Source organism: Phallusia mammillata, chromosome 7 (genome assembly GCF_965637545.1).
Source record: "Phallusia mammillata chromosome 7, kaPhaMamm4.hap1.1, whole genome shotgun sequence".
Lineage (NCBI taxonomy): Eukaryota > Metazoa > Chordata > Ascidiacea > Phlebobranchia > Ascidiidae > Phallusia > Phallusia mammillata.
The window spans coordinates 18,030,414-18,048,219 of record NC_137258.1 but is presented as its reverse complement, the minus strand read 5'-3'; the positions used below and the strand labels follow the sequence as shown (position 1 = coordinate 18,048,219).

General features: G+C 36.7%; 3 protein-coding genes across 4 annotated transcripts; 1 reads left to right on the top strand and 2 right to left on the bottom strand.

Annotated features, from left to right (window-relative positions):
- Window positions 1-110: 110 nt before the first annotated feature.
- Window positions 111-6,668, bottom strand: LOC145237467 (ankyrin repeat and LEM domain-containing protein 2-like). Of its 2 annotated transcripts, none has more exons than XM_080100338.1 (12): window positions 6,316-6,668; window positions 5,929-6,090; window positions 4,902-5,022; window positions 4,635-4,838; window positions 4,063-4,304; window positions 3,667-3,778; window positions 3,133-3,383; window positions 2,629-2,806; window positions 1,610-2,113; window positions 1,014-1,085; window positions 818-949; window positions 111-365 (listed from the first exon to the last, which is right to left on the bottom strand). In XM_080100338.1, the coding sequence occupies exons 1-12, from the start codon at window positions 6,551-6,553 to the stop codon at window positions 200-202; spliced, it is 2,382 nt and encodes a 793-aa protein (XP_079956464.1). In that variant the 5' UTR covers window positions 6,554-6,668; the 3' UTR covers window positions 111-199. The 2 variants fall into 2 exon arrangements, with proteins under 2 accessions (XP_079956464.1, XP_079956465.1); XM_080100339.1 differs by having other exon boundaries at window positions 5,929-6,075; window positions 6,316-6,667.
- A 746-nt stretch (window positions 6,669-7,414) lies between these two features.
- LOC145239060 (glutathione S-transferase 1-like) lies at window positions 7,415-8,918 on the bottom strand. Its single transcript, XM_080102345.1, has 3 exons — window positions 8,715-8,918; window positions 7,687-7,788; window positions 7,415-7,582 (listed from the first exon to the last, which is right to left on the bottom strand). Exons 1-3 carry the CDS (start codon window positions 8,916-8,918, stop codon window positions 7,415-7,417), a joined length of 474 nt encoding a protein of 157 aa, XP_079958471.1.
- A 4,297-nt stretch (window positions 8,919-13,215) lies between these two features.
- Window positions 13,216-17,741, top strand: LOC145238254 (tryptophan 2,3-dioxygenase-like). The gene is made up of 11 exons (XM_080101368.1): window positions 13,216-13,489; window positions 13,846-13,918; window positions 14,401-14,494; window positions 15,072-15,205; window positions 15,351-15,412; window positions 15,549-15,624; window positions 15,696-15,914; window positions 16,488-16,631; window positions 17,025-17,130; window positions 17,208-17,298; window positions 17,448-17,741. Exons 1-11 carry the CDS (start codon window positions 13,461-13,463, stop codon window positions 17,551-17,553), a joined length of 1,134 nt encoding a protein of 377 aa, XP_079957494.1. The 5' UTR covers window positions 13,216-13,460; the 3' UTR covers window positions 17,554-17,741.
- The last annotated feature ends 65 nt before the right edge of the window (window positions 17,742-17,806 follow it).

Genomic DNA, 17,806 nt, shown 5'->3' with positions numbered 1-17,806 from the left:
TTTCAAAAATCGGTAAAACACATAACACTTTCTAAATATGTCGGGACATTAAGCACTACATTTCATGGCAAATGTTCAATTCCACTTTTAAACGAAAAATATGACAAATGTCGAGTCATATTGAATTTATTGTACACATGTATCCAAAACCGCCACAAACATATTTTCTTACAAGCAGTTACTTCACAATATTTAGTATCTATGGTTCTTCCCCATCGTTAAAATTCGAGTCTAAATTGGACAGTTTCCATTTAGGTTTCGCCAAAGGACTGGCAGGCCATGGTGATTTTAAAGGCGTGTGTCTGCCTCGGAGAGGAGAATCCAAAGCCGTTGGAGCTCTTGAAGTGCGCGTTGGTGTTTTCCATCTGAAAACGCATATGTTAAGTTACGATACGCCAACAATAAACCTCACAGCAATTCAAAGTGTTTAGTTATGGTTAGAGTCAAGTTCCTGCTAAGAAAAACGACAACTGTCAACAGCCCAGTGTTCACAAAGTTGTCTGTCCTAATCCGGTCTAAAATTTAGCAGCAACACTGCAGTCCAGTATAACTAGATGGGTTGAACTAAGTTCCCAAGTCGGAAAAACCGAACAAACAAATATACAACGAGACTCTAAAGTCGAAACGAGACAGACACCTCGACGACAGACGCAGTGTTGGCCGTCCATCAAAATAAAAATTAAACAAACTTACAAAGTTGGGACTTTTTAATTTACTTTTTACTCAGACCATGCTTATCTAACTGGGTAAATGACAAATTGTTTAAAGACTATATGCAACAAATCTGTCCCGATTGTGTAACAACGCAGTAGGCTACCTTTGTCTATCTTCCTCGGAATAACTAAGTACCGATTTAATCCACCTCCAAACATGTGGATACGAATCTTCACTTATCTCTGTTGAACCGATGGCAAGAATAACGTCAGTGTCAAGTTTAGACGGGGTGTTTCTGTATAAAACGAAATACAAATATAAAAACGAAACATTTTTTATTTATTTATGAAGCACATTACCCGCATATAAAAGTGCTCGTTTTGCAAGGAGCAGAATGAATTTCTGATTCGTTTTCTTCGGGTCTTGGTAGACTAAAATAAACATATATATAAGGATTAAACTTAAGTATATTTACAATCATGTGCCAGTTTACTAATCATAATACGTTAATCCTGTTGAAGGCATAGACTAAAATAAATGGGATTCGAACACATGGCAGGAGCTTTTCCGGAGCCGATAATGGGTATGTCGTAGTGGCTGGTCTACTAAAACGCGTTAGAGATAACCGCAGAAAAAAATTATGTTAACTAAAAGTTTCGTCCTTGACCATTTTCTAAGGTGAAGCTGCAGCGCATTTTGTACTTTACGCGCCCCAACACGTTTCCAACGTTGCGCAGGTATTTCCGACTTGGTGATTATAGTTTAGTGCAAATGGTGTCGCTATAAATGTGCCTGTTTGACATGTGAATTATGAAGCAAAAATCAGGCAGGATTTAACATCACTTCCATGATTAAAGTAAAGTAAAATGTCCAAAGCATTGCAACAACTAAGATATGATTAGCAAAACAGATGATTTAAAATAGCACAGATTTCAACATTACAAACTAAGATTACCTTCTGTCGACTAGTCGTCTTTCTGGCGTGTTCACAGAGGAAAGTGAAGAGTTAAAACTTTCGTCCTGTAAGTTCACCAAGTTGAGGTTCATCTTGAATGAGCTGGACAGGGCAGTTACATCCGACATAACTCTTGACGGCCTTACTGAAGGACTTCCAAAATGCCGTTCGTTATTAGTTGGCGAAGAGACTTTTTGTAACTGTTGTTGTCTTGCTTTTAGTAGGTTTCCTCTCAATGATTCAAGTCTTTTGTCTTGGGGTGTTGCATGATTGGTGTCATCAAAATTTGGTGCTTTGTTTTTACCACTTGGTGTTGAGGAAATATTCCACCAAGTGTTAGGGTCCTGGCCTAGAGGAGGATCTTCAGACACTGATTTTTTTTCATCCTGTGAATCGGACATTTGCATATCACATAGGTTCGAGCAAAGGTCATTGAGAGAATCTTCATGACTGAGAAACACCGAGCTTTCGTCAAGCTGAGACTCTTTTTTCTGTTCTTCAAATCTGTTAAACATAAAATATAGACCAAAACACCAAATACAAGACCAAAACAAAACTTTGCAAAGTTTAAGCAAAAGGAAGGCTTCCACTATCTGCTTTAATTTTGTAACACATATGATTTACTATAGTTACTACCATTAAAACATTTGTTATCCACATTATTGTGCATTTTCCTGGTTAAGTACTTGTCCGGTTGGATCCAAATGTAAGTCAACATAAAACAAATGTTTTGGGTTGCAAGGCTGAAATAGCGATATCCAAATAAAAGTTACAAGATTTTTAAAGAACTGTGCCATAAAAGGCAACAATCAACATTGTATATCTCCTGGTCTGGGTCATGTACTTTCATATGTATCGCATGTTTTACATTTCCACAAAACACATGTGAGAAATCAAAATAAGTCATAATATGTCTGTGGTTGAATGATAGTGTTGGCAAAAAGGTTCATCACACTATTTTTGGAGCACGTTACTCTTACCCAATGTAACAAATTGTGAAATCCATCACTAAAACAAACCTATTTTCCATAAAGTTTTCCAACAAGGTAAGTCCTTCTGATGTTGAAAAATCTGCATAGTTATCTAAAAACTCCCAATATTCCATCCAGGGTATTCCACACTTTTTTGCCAGTTCCCTTCCAATCCTTTCATCTCCACGATCCAAGTCTGATCGACGAATATGAGACATACGCTTACCTGTCAAAAAGAAATGTATTTTTTGATAAGAGAAAATATAGCAACATAAGCTTATTCAGAAAGAAGCAGAAACTAAACAGTAAATCATTATTTATAAAATCTAAAATAAAGTAATGTATGATCAAGTAAGTACAACAACAATTTTTGTTTTTTTGTAAAATAAACATGAAATACGGTACAAATGACACAGGCATGAAAATGAGGTTAATTAAGAACAAAAGTTGCATAAAATGTCAACAAATCTATTTTAAGCAACATTAAAGGCAATGTTGTTTTCAACTGACAAAAAATAAGAACTTGATGTTATTAAAAAAAAATTCAATAACCTTCAAGAGCTCTTTTATCAGGGGTCATCCAGTTGGTTTGCATTTTCTTTGCATCAGCACTAGTCATTGGCCCGGCAACAGCACTGACCACATGTATTGGATCCAGAGGGTCTGGCTTAGCAAAAACCACTGAGAGATTTTTGTTGCTTGATGGGTTCCATGGAGGAGCAACAACTGGAGTTTGTGAATTGTCATGGCAACGAATCAGTGGAACATAAAACTGGTCTTTCAAAAGTTCTTTAATACGAAGCCTTCGAAGAGGAATAATTGTATTACATTTACCAACAAAACATGCTTTTGACATTGTTTGTAGGGTTTAGGCGAATATTTTTAAGATTTCGCAAATAATATGCTACAAGCCTCTGATCTCAAAGTAACATAAACAGGTATTTTGGCAAACAGGGGAAAAGAGGCCATTATTGGCAAACTAAAAGTTCACCACAACATTCAGTCCTAAAATTCAATAAATCTCATTGGAACAACTTAAAATAAGTATCCAGCAAATGGTACTTTCAACATCATTTTAAACTTTACTTGGCCTCATTTGACCCTTGTCTTGAACATGCAACATCTTCTGGTGTTTGTCCTGCTTTGTTTCTCACTGTTTTACAACAAAGGCGGTGCGACAGTAATTCGCTCACCACATCTAGAAACAAAATGAGTTAAGTTGAAAAAATGATACATTTAATCCTTAATAAATTGAGAAATCAAATCACATGTACAAAATTAGTCTGTCATTAAGCAACCATAAATACTTATTTTGAAGGCATATTGTATAAAGTTTTATCTTGATTTTTTTATGTAACTGAAAATAAATCAAATCGGCAATAGTTGAGACCAATACAACCTCCGTCTTTTGCTTGAGGATAGAGTCGAAGACACAGTAAAACAAACACTTATTTTTTTATTTTTTTATTTTTTTTATCTTACCAACAAAGCCAAGTTTGCATGCAAAATGTAGAGGAGTTTCACATAGTATTTTGTCAGGAGTATTGAAGTAAAGATCCACAATGTGTTCAACTCTGTTGAGATCCAAATCAACTGTTTGCTTTTCACTGCTTTGCTCTGAGTTATACATTAAACTCTGAAAAGCAGGATCTTGAAGGGTATTTAAAATAAGCTTCACTAAGACAGGTTGATTTGATCGAGCAGCAGTGTGAAGCGCATTATACCTGTAATAAAAATATATTTAGGTGGCATAGGTGTATTTTAAAACAAATAATTGTTTAAATCTTGTTCAAGACGTGATAACATTTGAATAAGGAATTGATGATGACATTTAGGCGAAATATATATTCCTTAACATATAAATGACTATTCTGTTTTAACCAAGATTTTTGTCATCTATTGGCTTAACTGTTTTATTGTTGTTTTATACTGAGATTTCACATGCTTAAACACAAAATTTTCAAGTCGTCAAATTAGTTAAAAACAAGCAAAAGAAAATACATGAACATGTTGCCTATAATCAAATCAGTTCAAAGTCTGATTTTGGTAGTTACCTTGTGCCAGGTTTTAAAATAACAGGTGCATCTGCAGAGTTGATAAGGTAGCGAGGATTTTCCCAAACCATTTCTTTGAACTTGGTTACATCTCCATTTTCTATAGCTTTGTTAAGCTCATTCAGTTCTCGTTGTTTGGGCATTTTAAATTGATTACTTTTTTCAGATACAGTACTTTGTTGCTCATCGGTTGAAGATTCATTACTTTTAAACAAAAATCTATTATTTCTTGCCTGATATATGTAAGTCGCAAGTTGTAACACTTACACATTGGATGATTTAACATATGTTTCAGCATCCTCCCTACTCTGAAATGACTGCAATCTCCCTTTCTTTTGCTTAATCAGCAGTTTTAAAGCACTGTGCTTCTCAGGGAAAACAGTGGGACCTAAATTAAAACATTTTTTACAATTGTTGTTATCATATCAGATTTTTCTTACCTTTGTAAACAAAAAGCTTTGGGAAAAAGCTTGGATGTATGTTTGGAATGAATTTTATTTCTAATACGATGAACATAAATTCTCAATTAGGATCAGCCCTGAACCGCCTATGCCAGGGGTTCCCATCCTTTTTACGATCCCGTACCACTTGGACGCTCTGCACTGCCACACGTACCACCATAGAGAAAATGTGTTCTATAGTGCTCTATGCCACTTCTTGCAGAACAACTAATTTGTTCGAATCATATTTCATTCAACACTAGCTTAAGCTACAAAACAGTAGATGATATCTATCAAGAGCAATCATTTGACGTAATTAATGCCCACTGTGCCACAGCGTTGTTCGGCTTTTCATAGCAACTATGCTTTTTGTTGAGAATTGACATGACCTGTATTTTGAAGATCATAATGATACGAAACAACAGGAATAGTTACGTAACAATGACAATAGGCCTGGGGAATGTTTTTTTTTGTAAACAAAACCAGATAAACAAGATATAAAGTTGCAAATCGAGGTTTTTGTGAACAGAACAGAAGCTACTCGCGTATCACCTGAAAACCCTTCGCGTACCACTAGTGGTACGCGTACCACAGGTTGGGAACCCCTGGCCTATGCAGACCACCTATCATATCACACTCATATACATATAACACCTGATTTAGTATAATGTCTTCAATAGGCCTGGTGTACTATGATTTATTTTTCACAAATTAGTACGTAATTGCACAAAAAATAGTTGTAGTAGAATGTCAAATAAAGCCATAATTTTAACATTAGAATTACAATACACTGAACCATGACCCCAGCAAAGAAAAAGTTAAACAAGAAACATATGAAAATTTGCAACCAGTACCTTCAGTGCCACTTCCAACAACGGCATAGTAAATACCAGATTCAGAAACTTCTGGTTGACTTGTTGTAGAAACAGTGGTAGATGTGGGGGTAGTTTTAACCTCGGACACAATCAATGATTTCCTATCTTTTTTTGTTTTTGAAATTTCTGAAATTTTGACATCTAAACCATTGGAAAATGTTTTTTTTTTATGAACATTACTTTCAAATAAACTCCGTAATTATAATTTTTTAATGTCATGTTATTGTTAAATAGAACCACGAGAATAAATCGTAAGGTGTGCAACACAGGTTGAAAGTCATGTTTTTCACTTTTGTTTTCACTTAAATGTACTTTTTAAATCTTATATAAATCCATCGTCAACTTCAAACACACTGTCCTAATTACCTCCACACTGGTCCGTATTTGCTATATCACTGGGTTTCAAATTTTCCTTAGCTTCATTATCCAATTCTTCACATATGTTTCGCGTTGGAAGAGAAATAGCCAATTTTTTTGCAAGTTTTCTTTGATATAGTCGCCTTGTTGTTGGTGTTAACGGGGCAGGAGGAATACCTGCTGCTATCAGTTGTTTCCGTAGCTCCTCGTTTGTCAAACCAGTTATGCTTGACGGTATTTCAGTCATATTAATCGAGTTAAAACAAAACTTTTCAGGCGCAAGGTGATTTTGTTTTTCACGAGGTTTAGCGCCTTGGCGGGAATTTCCCTTCGAAGTAGAAAAATGTCACTTTTCTAGATCAGTGAAAAATGTCCACAAAGTTGTCTATAGAAATTTTAATATTTATACAGTTTTGGGAAGCACTTTTTATTCCGGATAATCAAGTGTTTTGGATGTTTAAATACTTAATTTGAATATTCCGCTTAATCGAATATTCTGGTTGATTGAGTATTCACGGTAATCGTATGTTCCAGATAATAATAATCTAACATTCAACTGTCCTATTTTTTTAAACAACAACATTAAACAAAATCTTTGTATGTAAGGCTATATAATCTGCTTAAAGTGTGTAGTATAATGGAAATCGCCCGCATGCAACATGCTTATTTTAGACCAGGGGTTCTTAACCAGGGGTACGTGTAGCCTACCCCTTGGGGGTACGAAGCAGCAAAGCAGGGGGTACGACATGCAGGGTGAAATTAGGCATGTTCGTGAAAAATGCGTAACAAGTTACTTTGTTGTATGTCTAGAACGGTTTGGTTTTTACTTACAATAGTGTTTAATGCATGCATTCAACATGCAAGTTATAAATACACTGAGTTTAATTCCTATTATTACAATTTTATTTACTTCCGTCGGTCAAGGTAGACAGGGGGTACGAGAATTTCATCAAAGCTCAAAGGGTACGAGCGCTAAAAAGGTTAAGAAACACTGTTTTAGACAAAAGGAGCAGAAAATTCGCAATTGTGTTGTGGCTAACAGTTGGGTATGGCAATACGTTTAAACACAGAAAGAGAAACTTTGAGACGACGTCAAATAGAATAAACGTTAAAACGGTGTCTTGGGCCTTTCGTCTAACCAGGCCTGAATGTTTGGTCTTTCGGCAACCTTTTTCTGCAAAGCTTTCAAGGCAGGGTACTTTTCCATGGAATCGGGTCTGAATAACTCAATGCTGAACGCCATTTGCATGAAGGCAAGATCAGCAAATGTTAGGTTCTACAGAAAAAATGTGCACTGGTTTAGAAAACAATTTGTCAACAGGCTATAAAGTCGATACAGTGTGTAAATTTGCGATATGCAAGTACTGTGTAGCAACCTACATTTCCAAAGAGAAATTTTGCACCAAGTAACTTGTATTTGGCCTCAATCTTGTCCAATATCGGACAAACGGAATTCGTCCACACTTCTTCCATCTGTTTCTCCTAAATACAAAAAAACATTTGCTAAGACGTCTAAAACCAACATTCAAGAAAATAACTTCCAATATACGAAGGAGTTGTAGGATAAGTCGGACAGGGTTAGTATTTTAAGGTACGGGCCTTTATCTTAGACCAGCGGTTATTCTCAAACTTATATGGTACCACCTGAAAACTTTTTCCATCGCTGCGTACCACTATCAACCCTGTTTGAACGGATAGACCAAGAAATAGGCCCCCTTTCTCAACCTGGCTAGCATATTTAGCGATTTCAAAGAATGTCCAAAACAAGAGTTTCGCCCAAATCAGGGCTGATCAGTGGGTCAGTTGAGTTGCAATTTTAGATCGGACTTATAGCAGAAAACTACTCGCGTACCTAAAAAGTTCCAGCGTACCATTAGTGGTATGCGTACCACAGTTTGAGAATCACTGTCTTAGACCCTCAATAAACGAAGGTATTTCAAATGTAAAGTTTAACTCAAATGAACAGCGGATATAAACATTTTCAATTAAATACCTTGCACGACAGAGTTGTAAGTCGGGTTACTGCTTAGGTTTCATCGAAAAAACAGCAGGCCTGATTCAGGCCCCGTTTTAAATTCTGTGCCAGTGTTTTTTTGAATCAATTTATCTGGCTAAGTAGCCAGTTGCTGGACCTGACCTAATGTCAAACTACAGCCCCAAAACGCCTTGTTCGAGAATCTTTGTCGATTGTGTTTGTGGTCTTGGTCTTTCCCGAGGCTTCAATATATAGACCTGTCAAGCAAATTTTCGAGCCTAAACGGGCTTCTCAAAAACAATTCGGGTTCGGGTCGGGTTTCGGGCTTGTGCTTTCGGGTTCGGGCCGGGTTCGGGTTCGGGTTTCAATTTTAGGCCCGTTTACAACTCTGGTCTACGAGCTCCTTGGAGACTTTAAATTAAGTGAACTATACCTTTATTGTACTATCCGATTCATGTAAAGGGAGTTTGTCAAAAATTCCATTGATGGTTTCAGTAAACATATCTACGTATGCCTCCATAAGTGAGTCCCAACCATTCAACTTCAACGCTCGCCCCAAATAACGTACAATGGCTCCGGTTTGGGCAACTCGTTGGCTTCCATCGATAATGAGGACTGGCAGTTGGCCAAACGGCATGTCTAAATAAGCAAATAAAATTGCACCCAAAGGGCATTGAAGCAAAGGCATTTTAGGCCTGCATGCGCTGCTGTGGTTTGGCGCCCACACATGGAATGTAAATGTAAACCATCAACGCATGAATTTATACAATACCCTTTAAACATGCCAAAAAATGAACTTGAATTACACCTTCAAAGCAGAGTTGCAAGCGGGCCCAAAATCTGAGCCCGAACCCGGCCCGAACCCGAAAGTATAAGCCCGAAGCCCGGCCCGAACCCGAAACGTTTTTGAGAAGCCCGTTTAGGCCCGAAATTTTGATTAACAGGCCTATCCACGAAAGCCTCGCAACAAAGGATGAGAAAGAAAAAAGAGAAAGACAACAAACACAATGAACAATAGTAGACAATGGCGTAAACAATATTTTTTGGAGTAGGGTGGGCATTAGGTCAAATCCAGAGACTTGTTACTTAGCTGAGTGATTTTATTTAAAAAAATGGCGGACACGGAACGTAAAGTCAGGCCCGTTTTAAGCCCGTTTTCTCACAAATACCTAAGCCCGAACCCGGCCCGAACCCGGCCCGAACCCGAACCCGGCCCGAAAAGCCCGGCCCGACTTGCAACTCTGCTTTAAAGACACCGAGGTAATCAAAAAGCCTTAAAAAGTACAAACCTACAATGAGTCGTTTTTTATCATTCTTAAAGCTAGGCCACTCGTTAAATGGAATTCTGACGTCTTCATATTCAATATTTCTTTTAACAAACATTAATCGAATTAACTCTGCCCTTCCCATGACGGGGAAGTACATAAGCTTGTACTGAAGCATTTTAAAATCAGAAATTCCAAAGTAGCAGAAGGGGTGAACATTGCGAAATGAACCGTCGTGTTGGTTTTTTGCAACAAACATATATGAAACAAAAATCACAATGATTTTAAATAATAAAAAATCGCCGAATCATTCAATCAATCAATATTTTATTTGTCACGCTTGGCATTGAAACAATTGCATAAAGAAAATAGTAACGAAAGTAATAGCTGCGCGACCGGGTCAGTTGAGAGCCAAACATTGGCCATCGAGTCACTTGACCCGTTTCTGTTTATTTAGGAATTAAAAGGATAAAGGGACGAAAAGAAACAAATAGACTATGCATTGTTGATGTTGGCGAGGCAAAGAAATGAAAAAAAATACATGAAGTGATAAGGCAAAACACAAAATGCAATAACGAACATAGATAGTACCGAAAAAGAAACTTTTGTCACAGAAGGGAATTAATTACACGTATGACGCCCATCAAAAACTAAAAATATTTGTTTGGTATTGTTTGTGTTTTGCATGAAAGTTAGTTAACATTTTTGCTTTCGATGCCCTTAAGGTGATGGGTGTGGCGCATAAATGCTGGTATCAAAACAACACAGCATGTTCAATACGCGTCATTTGAGTGCACGATAAATAAACAATAGCAACAATTTTTCAATTAAAACAAAATCAGCTATAACATGTAATGCGCTATAGAATCAAAAAACAACATTCATTTGTAAAAAAAATGAATTCTTCTTGAACCAATCGGACCCCACTGTTTATTGACTCCAAGGTATAGTTTGATTCTTATAACCAGTCTCATCATGGTTGTTGCATAATCCAACATGGCGTGATGCGGCGCAATTCAACATGGTGTGATATTTCAAAATCGAACATATGTTTTGCCAACAGAAGGCAGGATGTCCTGTTTTTTTGCAAACGGCATGTTTTTTTCGGATTGTGACAAAAAAAACGTTTATGCTCGCCGTTGTTAAACAAACTAGAACCACTCATTTCAAAAATGGATGATTGATGTATATTTTCTCGTAACTTTCATTCGCTTTTTGAAGTCTAGAAAAGAAACCTACGACGCAAGCTGGCGAGAGGCATGTTAACGCCTCGCATTAGCTGGATCGGGGCGGATGCTTCATGTTCAGGGTTGGGATTGGTTGTATTAAGACTGAAGCATAGAATAACAGTTTGCTATGCCTTTGTTGTAGTCCTGTGTTTGTATAATCTTAGATGTGTAGTTAATATTAGGGATTGTTTTCATACTTTGTATGTCAGCGGTTCCCAACCTTTCTTGTGCCGTGACCCCTTGATAACATTTGCCAAGTTGCGGTGACCCGAAGAATAAAATTAGTAGGCTGTAAATTAACTTGACTGTATTTTTTCTCAACAATAAATTGGTCAATAAGTTTATTTTGTTGGGGATAGTGGCTCATGGCCTAAAACGAGTTGGGAACCATGCCTTAGGCGGCCCCAGTTGGGGTCGCGACCCACAGTTTTGGAAACGCTGATGTATGAAATCAGATAATCTGCCATTTTTGCCCTGTGTGTTATATCGTAACCTGTTTATTAAAATTAGATGGTGGTGTGTAAATGGTTGAATGCATTTGGAGGTATTGCCCTGCTCAAATTTAAACTGAAATTAGTACACAAAGATCCATAAGCGTAATTCACGCTTGACATAGTGCAAAATGAAAGTCTTAATCTCTGTTAATATAAGATTGTATTTTGGTTTGTGACGTCAGTTTCAACTTGAGATAGATATTGTAGTCTTAATAGGTTACGAGAAACGTTACAATGGTACTAAAAACAGTGTGGTAACAATCAAAACGTACATGGTGTTACTGTTGTGGCTTACTGTTTATTATGTAGAACAACCAATTCTATACTCGAGTCCATTCAAACATAGCGCTACCTGTAGCTTAAAAAGGTGCCCAAACGCGTAAAAAATAAAGACAGCCAAATTCCCATGTTTTCTCAGAACGTTGCGTGGAGAAACTGTATTACAAAAAGAGCCTTGTTGGAACAGGACACGATCAATGCTGCAGTTTCGTGCAGATTACGAACACGCTTCTTAACCAATCTTTCACGATGAGCGGAAGTGCCTACTAACGTTGGTCATACTTATGACAACGTATGCATATACGCCAACAAGCAAGGCTGTGCAACACTACAAAAACATACAGCATGCAGTACGGTGTAACCAGTGGTCGGCTTCGCCCGGTTCGCACTGGTTCTACAGAACCATCTCATAAAATTTTATGAGATCAGCGATCCGGTTTGCATTACTGGTTAATGTCAAAGGAATTTTGTAACAGAAGCGACTGAAAAATATGACTTTTGTAAAAGAAACGGCTGACAAAAATTTTAATCCTACCACTGGTTGTAACAATTGCTTACCGAGCTTTAGACAATGTGAAGCAGTTAGGCAAACTGCAAAAATATGATCACCAGTTTTAGTGATACATGTAGTAAGCCCAGATAATTTATATCTCAAGTCTTAGCGTCTAGTTTTTCAATTGTCGTTATTTCAGTTGCCACTTGTATAAGTTTACATGGAAGAAAGATTCAATGGTTTTATTTTGTCCCTGTTTGATAATAAACCGCCAGGTTCCAAGGTTCTTGTGGACAATGAACAAAAAGTAAAAACAGTCGTTTCCTAAAAGTCCTATGACAAAGAAGGCGGTGGAAATGTTTTTAATGCCGCTCGTTAAGTCAAATAATTATTACTAAACGTGCCAACTTGTTTGTGTCTAACAGTGATTGCGTGAGCTGTTTTGAACTATATGATCAAAAAACAGACAGACTGGCACGTGTAGACTGTTAGGATTAGTACATAGGGAAAAAAACGCAATAGAAGCACGATTTATCACAAAAAAATAAATTTCTTAATCAAGTGTCTTGTGGTACCGGCCTTGCATCCCAGTGTTGTAATTTTCGAAAACAGTACGTAGACTGATGATGTAATTTCCGAAAAATTAGTTGTTTCCTGCAGTGGTTAAAACTACATTACTTTGTTTGATGTCAGGCCTAAACAATCAAGCTTTGTGACAAAAAATGCAGCAACATGATTTTTTTGGCTTAAACTTAAACAGATAGTGGATGGCGCACGTATGCTGCGGCCTAATAACCTCACATTTGTAAACAAGGCGCGTAACAGAGCACGACTGTGGCAGTTTAATGCAGTAGGATTAAAATATTATGAGTTAAAAGAAACTCAACAAGATCACAATGCACAATGCCTGCGTTGCCGGTTTCAGCAAGCAGTATGCACTATATTACCTCTGTGTTACCAGCTTTAATTAAGTTACTTTTCAAATGAGGAAAGGCTGATAAAACAAGCTACATCTTCGAAACAACAGACAACGATCGGTTCCCGGATGCTCATGCCGTGTTTCCTGTTTAGTTTTAATGCTGAATGGTACAAAACAGCACAAACTTTTTCTTTCTGATGCAAGCTAATATTTAACTATCAATAATTGCAGAACGACGTACTAAACGGTTGCTACAATGGGTATAATACAAATCAAAAAGAATAACTTTTTGGGGGCGTACAGTTGCAGGTAGAACACAGGATTTAAATTTGGTGAATATTTTTCGTTCTAAAGGTGAATAGTGTAGTCTAACTTTGACAATAGTCATCAGCAAAGGCAAAATTCCGTCGGACAGAAACCGAAGATCAACAGATTCGTAAAAATCAGCAACTAAGGGACTAGAACATATTGCACAAAACTGTACAAAACGACCTTGACTCATGGCGTGCCCTTACTTAGCAAACCAAAAGTAAGTTTTTATTTCTGATTCTATTTACGATTTTATAGATGCAATTAAATAGCACTAAGAGGTGCGAGCACATACTTGATGATTGTTAACAAACGACTTCACAATGTATGCAGTGTGTGTTCAAATTTGAGCGATACGAGCAAAAGCTTCCGTCTGCCATTTGTGGTTGTTTATCATGTAACACTTACATGCAGCCCTATGTGTATATATTTGTGGATTGTAGTTGGTAGTAAGCTTTCTAGCCTCTTTGTGACTGATGATCCTCCTTCATTATTCGCTGTACGACAATTTTACCTGAGACTTTTGGTTATCAGTTGATGATTTGGTGTTCATAAGTGATTTTTTTAACGTTGTAGTTTGCATACGGATGATTCAGGACAAGAGACAAAGGACGGCAAAGTTTCAGTGCGTTATGAAAACTATTTGTGTGTAAGTACATAAAGTGTTAGAACCTCCGTACACAATCCTTTAAAAAACTACTTTTAAACAGTAGCTCGACATGACATTATATATATAGTGTCATCCGCTTAGCGGTTGAAGGTTGTCGATAATGTGTCCATCTTTAATTGTTATTAGTTCTGAAATAGATGACCATTTCTCGCAGGACACACATTTACATGTACAAACTTAAACTTAAATGTTCGCATTTCTGACAATAAAATGTTAAAAGTCCTAAAGCTTTTTACAGTTTCTCTGAAATAGCTTCATGAGCCTCAGTTTGGAAAACGCGGGGTCTATATAAGTTGAACGTTTTGATAAAAATATACCAATAGTGTATATAATAGTCAGCAATAATAATAATGACATTTGTATGCTAAAAGATTTTCGAATTTTTTTAAAGCGAACAGATTTAGAATGGGGACAATGCGACTAGACATAACACAAACATATCATTATGACGTTTATTTCAGTTGTCGAAGATATTAACCGCTCAAAACATGATGACTACCGCGAAAGGAGAGACGTATGTTCATGATGAGCATCTATTCATCACAACGCATCAAAGTAATAGCCTATAATGTTGGCATTTCATAATCTTATGACCAAGAAGTTTCTTTTTGTAACTAGCAAAGTATTTACAGTATTTTGCATTGTGGATAACATGGGCAAGTCAGTATATAACAAAATTGACTACCGTTGGGATGTGGGGCCATAAACGACAGCTTTTTATTGCTTTTAAGAATGCAAAATATTTTGTGCCTTACTTGAATTTAGTTAAGCGGAGTTTATTTTCCTTGATAAAAGACAACACAGCAACATAATTGCGCATAAAAACAACATAAAAAACAAAGCTTTAATTAGTTGTGCAACGATAAAATGTTATGACAGTATACCATAGAGTCGCTAAATTAAGTAAATCACTAAGGCCGTGTCAATAGAAACTAAAGTCTTTATTTTAAAATACTTGCTACAATATAAGTGGTGTCAAGCACAAATAAGTTAATTCTAAAACCTACTCGCTTTTACGATCGTTCTTTCCCACCTTTTTCCACTACTAAAACAATATGGGTATCAGATTTGATGCACCCCCTTAAGGTATAAAATATTTTAAGGTTTTATTAGACATACTTATTGCTCGCAGCTTTCGAGTTGTGGTTCAAACAAATGCTGTTTGAAATCAACTCAGCCCGAACAATTTTCGACACCGATTACTTGGAAGAACGAAATATGCTGGTTGTCATTTCTCGAATGAATAGAGTCGTTGAAATCATCAAGGTACAATTCAAAACAGTTTATTTCCTTTAAGGCTTCTCACAATTTTTCAGACAATTTCAGCTTAAGTTAAAAAGAATATCTGGTAGATTAAACTCTTTTGTTCAATTAACACGAACATATGTTATCATTTCTGATTTGTGTTTAGCTTCTCAGCAGTCAGTTTTTGGTTTTGGAAACGATGACTTCACAAGACTTCTTTGATTTCCGGTGATGGATGTTGTTGTATTGGTATTTTACATTGCCTCGTAAAAACCACGCATATAGCAACTTTATCAATACAAACTTTGGACATTACTCAGTGTGTAATAAGGGTGCCAAAGGTTAAATCGTCAATATATTGCAGACATCTTTTGGGGAACAGTTCCGGTTTTCAGAGCGTGCAATTTCGAATGCTTGAAAATAGACTGGGGGTGAGATCAGTAAGTAAAGCGTTTCAAAGTGGGAAAAAAGTTTATACTTGACAAACTATAATGGTTAACCCAATTGACAGGAATCTCGAATTCGCCACAACGGAGAGGATTACATCATGTCGTTTCTTCCAGATGACCGAAAAGCGATCATCCAATCAGAAAAGGACAAATCACTGTTTGAGTTCGTCAACAGTTGGCTAGAGCGAACTCCAGGTCTTGAACCTGGTAGATTTGATTTCTTCACAAATTTTAGGGCTAGCGTTGAAGCAATGCTGAGTGAAGCTGAAGATATGGCACAGGTTTGTATAAAAAGTTTTGAAAAATAATTATCTGTTCTTAAGTGCCACACACAAATTGCATCAGCTCCAGACAGTGCACACTTTTTCGACCTAAGACCTCATGGGTGCTGCTTGTTGAATCTAAGTTATTTTAAAAGTGTATGTAACCAAGTTAGCACGAGCACACGCAATCGTATAAGTTCTGTATTTAGTATGAGTTCTGTATTTTATTTTAGTTGTATTTAAAATGTACCATCAAGTTTCTCTTGCTCGGGCACCCTAGTTTGATTCTGTGGCCTCTTGTCGGAAAATAAGTTCTTATTTAAACACTAAACCTTCGGTGAGAAGTCAAATTACTTTGCAGAGTGAACATATCTCTTTATTCTAAACTTGTATAGTTTCTTCTTTGTAGAATTTGATTAAACATTTGTGATAAATCAGCTGTCCCAGAACTGTAGTAGATTCAGTTTACATTAATAATTCGTGATAAAAACTTCCCGTTTGGCGAGCAAAACAAAAACATTTTTTGGCAGCGATTGTTTTTTCTCGTGCTTGGTTGATTACTGTGACAGAAACAAAGTTTTTCTTGCGCAGAACGTCCAAGACCCAAAAGCACGCGAGCATGAAAATCATGAGAACGAAAACAATCGATCAACTTTCAACACTCTGTTTGATGAGAAGGCTCACGATTTGCTCGTGAAAAGAGGCGACAGACGGTTTTCTCTAAAAGCAATCAGGGTTCGTAATGTATACATTTTTTCTTTTCTTCCAATGATTGAATTAAGTTCACAAAAACATTAGGTCATTTATCTTTAAGAATTTCACATATATATTTCGCTTTAACAGCACCACCAGTACAAGGGTCAATATCCACCAAGCAACAAGCTGTTTTTTCTGTTTGAAGTACAAGTATTAACATACTTAAATACGACACAATGTCCATGTTCATCGCTTTTGATATCGTTTAGCATCAGAATAACTGTCAATTGTCTTTAATACCCAAACCGAAAACCGAAAAAAATCGACAAAATTTATTTTTTAGGAAAATAATATTTGTATGGTTGCAATTCTAAAGTGGTAGACAATTCTGCTTTGTTTTTTCTTAAATACCACATCGTATCTTGTACACAGGGAGCACTGATGATATTTTTGTATCGCGACGAACCTCGATTTCATTTGCCATTTCAACTTCTGCAGTGTCTAACAGATATCGACGAACACCTTAACAAGTTCAGATGTAAGTTAAGCGTCAAACTGTGGAGGTAAAGTTCGAAGCATTAGATAAACAACTGCATTATCCCATTCTGTCGCCAGATAACCACGCCTGCTTGGCTCAACGTATGGTTGGAAACAAGCTTGGAACTGGAGAGTCATCCGGTTATCACTATCTGCGTTCAACTTGCAGGTTGGTCAAAAATTTTTCTCAAAACTTCCTTTTGACTTTTTAGTTCCAAAATATATGCCAATTTTACCGTTCAAATTATCTTTCAAATTGTCCTGATGGATAATAAAAGATTGGAGGATACTAAATACCTGTAACAAATGCCTTTTTAGCGATCGTTACAAAATTTTCCGTGACTTGACGTCTCTTTCTACTTTCCTGGTGCCACGTGACCGAATTCCGCCTCTCAACAATCTGATGAAACGGACACTTGCATAACATATACTGGAAGGATTGGGGGAATCTAGTCCCAAAACTTAAGACTTTTTGAGGAAGCTGTTGCAAATAGGCGTACCGTTTTTCAAGTATGTCTGTATTTAAACATTTGGACGTGAATACAATGTGTATTTTCGCAGGTTACGCTACATGTTGTTGACGCTTTCTTCTCAATAAAGTTGCAATGTATAGACGTCTATTTAATATGTGGTAAAAAACTGTTTACCAAAGAACTAATAAAAAAATTGACAAAACA

Bases quoted from the DNA above. Each gene is read 5' to 3' on its own strand.
- LOC145237467 (XM_080100338.1), bottom strand. From the start codon at position 6,553: ATGACTGAAATACCGTCAAGCATAACTGGTTTGACAAACGAGGAGCTA. The intron at 5,023-5,928 runs GTACTGGTTGCA...GTTTTAATTTAG, and splicing joins TGTTGGAAGTGGCACTGAAG to GTCCCACTGTTTTCCCTGAG. The intron at 950-1,013 runs GTAATGTGCTTC...CGTTTTATACAG, and splicing joins ACGAGCACTTTTATATGCGG to AAACACCCCGTCTAAACTTG.
- LOC145239060 (XM_080102345.1), bottom strand. From the start codon at position 8,918: ATGCCGTTTGGCCAACTGCCAGTCCTCATTATCGATGGAAGCCAACGA. The intron at 7,789-8,714 runs GTATAGTTCACT...TTTTGTATTTAG, and splicing joins AATCGGATAGTACAATAAAG to GAGAAACAGATGGAAGAAGT. The intron at 7,583-7,686 runs GTAGGTTGCTAC...TTTTTTCTGTAG, and splicing joins CAAAATTTCTCTTTGGAAAT to AACCTAACATTTGCTGATCT.
- LOC145238254 (XM_080101368.1), top strand. From the start codon at position 13,461: ATGGCGTGCCCTTACTTAGCAAACCAAAA. The intron at 15,625-15,695 runs GTAAGTAAAGCG...CCCAATTGACAG, and splicing joins ATAGACTGGGGGTGAGATCA to GAATCTCGAATTCGCCACAA. The intron at 15,915-16,487 runs GTTTGTATAAAA...TTTCTTGCGCAG, and splicing joins AAGCTGAAGATATGGCACAG to AACGTCCAAGACCCAAAAGC.